Below are 4,303 nucleotides of genomic sequence, written 5' to 3' on the forward strand. Positions count from 1 at the left end.
CACGGCGCGGCAGCCGCAGAAACTCGGCCGAAAAGCGATGGCAGGTCCCGGGCTCCTCGGCCGGGCGGCGGGACCGCAGCTGCTGCGGGGAGCCCCGGGACGGAGCCCCGGGACAGAGCGCGCTGCCCCGGCTCCGCGCTCCCCGCCGCCACGGAGGGACCGGCTGCGCGCCCGCCCCCGCACAAATCGCCCGGAGACTACCGACGTGCCTGATATAAAATTTATTGATCTCTCTTCGTTTGGAAGAAGGAAGCAAACGAGGACTAGGGACAGGGAGAGGGAAGGAGTGTTCCGATGACTTTTTTTTTTTTGGAAGAAATCCGGTAAACAAAACTAAAACGTTTCTTCATCTGATATGTCAAAACACGGTTCACAGTAAAATTCACAAACCAATTTACATAAGTATACAGCTTAAGAAAAACCAAGACACACAACTTACTATAAATAAAAGAAATGCGTTTGCGACCCGCACAGCTCTCTCCCACCTCCCCTTTTTTTAAGAAACAAAACCCTAAAGTTAAAAACTCGTGAAAGCTACAGATTATGGATAGAAACCAAGCGAGGCTCGGTAAGGTGGGAAGAACAAAACACTTAAGAAACCACAACGATAATGTGAACAACGGAGTTTAAAAACAAAAGCCCGCCGTTTTGGTGTTGTTTTTTTTTAATGTCATTGCAGCGCTAGAAATTAAACTGGAAGATGCAAAATCTTTTAAAACTTTTAAGCGAATAAAAGAGTGCCCAACCTAGCAGAAACCAGGAAAGAAATTGCCGTGGTTTAAAAACTTCACAGCGGCTTCTAGGAGGCAGGAGTTGTGATCTATTAAAATAACAGCTTGCTCAAATACTTTTTTGTACAAAAAAAAGGACACAACTAACGGATTTCCTTTTTAAAATTTCTCCAAAGTTAGTATTAAGTCTGCTAAGCCGAGCAACACTGCCGTACGTCCCGATGTAGTCAGGGAGCGGTGGTGGGGGTTAGGGATTAAGACGGGGAGCCGTCCGGAGCAGCCAAGTTTATATGTGAGTTAGTGGTACGGTACCATTCACGCCAGTCCCAGCACTCTGGTAGTGCTGGTGGACGCTGTGTAACCTGCTGCCCTGCAGGGCGGAAGGGTCTGTGGCATCCCCCCCCGGGGGCAGGTACATGCTGATCATATCCCGCAGGTCTCCCAGACAGGCCCTCTGCGAGTGGGAAGTGATGGCAGGAGGCGGCGAGCTGGGCTCAGATTTCACCACGGAGCCCATGGAGCCCAGGCTCATGGCCGTGGAGGGCTGCTGGCCGTAGGCGGCGGGGGACATGCTGTAGGTGGAGGCGGCGTTCATGTAGGTCTGGGCGGTGGACATCATGGGGCTGTACTGCAGGCCCGTCATGTCGTAGCGGTGCATCTGCTGCAGCTGCGGGCTGTTCATGCCCGGGTGCTGGCTGTAGCCCAGCTGGTCTTGCATCAGTGAGTAAGCCCCGTTGGTCCAGCCGTTCATGTGGGCATAAGTGTCAATCCTCTGCCCCACCCCGACAGGGCTGCTCACCGCGTTGCCCCCCCCCGGGGCCAGGAGATTGCCAGGCAGCGAGTATTTGTCCTTCTTCAGCAAGGTCTTGGTCTTCCTTCGGGGCCGGTATTTGTAATCCGGATACTCCTTCATATGCACGGCCCGCAGCCGCTTGGCCTCGTCGATGAAGGGCCGCTTCTCGGCGTCGCTCAGCAGCTTCCAGTCGGCCCCGAGGCGCTTGCTGATTTCCGAGTTGTGCATCTTGGGGTTCTCCTGGGCCATCTTCCGCCGCTGGCCCCGCGACCACACCATGAAGGCGTTCATGGGGCGCTTCACCCGGTCCTGGTCCGAGCCGGCTCCCGCTCCGTTGTTGGTCCCGCCGCCTCCGCCGCTGCCTTTGCCGTTGCTCCCCGGAGCGGGGTTACCCCCGGCACTGCCCGGCGTGGGCTGCGGCGTCTTGATCTCAGTCTCCAGCATGCTGTACATGGCCGGAGCCGGCAAGAGGTGCGCCAGGGTGGCGGGCAGGCGGGCACCAGATCGGGGAGAGGAAGTTAAAAAAAAAGAAAAAAAAAAAAAAAAAAAGGAAAGAACCTGCCTGGGCGGCTGCTGCAGGAGGAAGAGGAGGAGGAGGAAGAAGTTTTTCTGTCTGGCGGGCGGAGGCGCCGCTCCCCGAGGTGCTGCTGCTGCGGCCGCGCCTGCGGAGCGGTGCGGAGCGCTTCCCGCAGGCAGCGCCAAGCGACGCGCACACCAATCCCGGGGGTATTTGATTGACGGGCTATAAATGAACGGGCGGCAGCCAATCAGCGAGTGGTTCCCGACAGCCCCGACGCCTGTAACTGACCAGCTGGGGGGTGGGGGGAGCCAAAAAGTTGGCGTTTCGGGGCTGCTCTGCAGGACCCCCCCCACCGCGTCCCCGGGCGCCGCTACCCCGCAGCCCCCGGGCCCTGCACCTGCCCCCGCCCCCGGCTCTGGGCTGGCGGCCCAAGAGGCGGGACGAGGCAGAGCCGGGGCTGCGCGGTGCAGAGAGGCCAGCGGGGCTCCCGCAGCTGCCGGCCGCGCCGCGGGGCAAGGAGCGGGCCCGGGCGCCGGGCGGGACGGGGCTGCCCTCCGGGGGCGCGGGGAGGAGGAGTGGGGCGGGGCGCTGTGCTGCAAGCGGGGGCCGTGCGTTTGCTGGGCACAAAGAGATTTGGGGCTCCCCGGTGGATGAACCTGTGCCAAGCCCAGAGAAGCTGCCTGGAAGCGGAGCGAGCCCGCGCTGCACGGTCGCCCCCCCGGAGCGGATGAAGCGGGGGTGGCGGACTAAACTCTTCCAGTTCTGAGCCCTCTCCCGGGGGAGAACCTGCACTGCCCTGCCGGGACCGGGCACGGCCGCCGGGCACTCCGTCCCGCTGGGAGACGGACTGCCCCGCGGCAGCACGCCGGCGCAGGTGCCAGCGGGGCCGGGCTGGCTGCCGGTAGGGCGCTCCCGGCCGTCCCCACCTACGCCCACCCCATTGCCACTTGAGTTTTTCCACTCGGCTGCCCCAAAGAGAGTGGGGGGGAGGGGACGGAGCTTGCAAAACCCCCAAGTTTCATGGCAACAGCAAAGTTCCCTCTGTGTGAAAGAAAACTTTGGTGGAGGGTGTGTGAGTGGAGCGGAGCTCACTGGAGCTGTCAATCACGAGCTTCCCTTTCCGTCCTTTCCCTCCCCTTCCCCTTCCATCTTTCCTCCCTCCCTTCCTTCCTTCCTTCCTTCCTTCCGCAGAGGCACGGACACCCGCACCTGCACGGACAGGGCTGGCAGCCTTGAAAGCACCGCTGGTACAGAGCTGCCCAGCCTGCCTTGCCCCGCCGCTGCCGGGCCGGGGGCGAGACGGGGCGCTGCCCTGTCCCCGCTCTTCCTCGTCCTCCCCCTGCGCCCCGCTCCAGCTCCGTCTGGGGAAGCCAGACGGTTCTCCCGGCCGGGGGAGGAGAGGCGAACCGAGCCTGAGGTGTGCTCGGAGCCGCGCTGGTAGAGCCCCGGTGCCGGAGGACGTGGGCAGCACCGCCGGTTCCTCCAGTGTAGCTCTGAGCAAACTTCCCCGGGAGCGTGTGGGGCGCAGGGGAGGGTCGGGGGGCTTTGGGTAGGGACGTGCCCCAAAGAGAAGACCGCGAGGAAAACGACGGTAATCGGTACAGCGGGAGAGGGCACTTCGAGGGCAGGGCTCCAGGCTGGACCCGGAGGCACAGCCCAAGCCGGTGCCGCCAGCCCCGAGCCCGCTGTGCTGCGGACGCCGGGAAGGGGACTCCGGGCCGGGTCGGGGAGGCTTCAGCAGGGCGGGGGAGGGACCGCTTCCGTCGGTACCGCGCAGCCCCGCTCAGCGCTTCCCGCGGTCGGGGGGAAGGCAAACGAGCCGCCTTAAAACGGCACTTGGTGGTACTCTAGAAACAGCACCGTGTCTTGGTGGGATTTTTATTTGAGTGGATCTGAGCACTACTGTGATTTAGCAGTTTAACGTGTCACGCGTTTTTCACGGATTTCTTTTTTGACAAAATCATCTGTTGAACAAAGTCGAAGGGGAAACAAACCCCACTGTGCGACTAACTATGGTGTAGTCAGCATTTTGTCTTTGTTGTTGTTTAGTTTGCTGCTGGTGAGTTCTTGGGTGAAGTCAAAATTTTGCAGCTCTAGGGTGACAGTGGAAGGTGTTGTTTCAAGCGGTATCACACTAGAAAGCACACTTCGGGCGTAGTTTGCTTGTAACTTTTGCAATATACTGGAAAAGCTTCAGACAGCTGTAATTAACCTCAAACCCCTCCAAATATTTTGACCGCTCCAGTCGAGGTTTAAAAC

General features: G+C 60.4%; 1 protein-coding gene across 1 annotated transcript; it reads right to left on the reverse strand.

Annotated features, from left to right (window-relative positions):
* Positions 1 to 213: 213 nt before the first annotated feature.
* On the reverse strand, positions 214 to 2,442 carry LOC142087511 (transcription factor SOX-3-like). Its single transcript, XM_075161814.1, has one exon. It carries the CDS (start codon positions 1,975 to 1,977, stop codon positions 1,018 to 1,020), a length of 960 nt encoding a protein of 319 aa, XP_075017915.1. The 5' UTR covers positions 1,978 to 2,442; the 3' UTR covers positions 214 to 1,017.
* Positions 2,443 to 4,303: the final 1,861 nt, after the last annotated feature.

Source organism: Calonectris borealis, chromosome 13 (assembly GCF_964195595.1).
Source record: "Calonectris borealis chromosome 13, bCalBor7.hap1.2, whole genome shotgun sequence".
Lineage (NCBI taxonomy): Eukaryota > Metazoa > Chordata > Aves > Procellariiformes > Procellariidae > Calonectris > Calonectris borealis.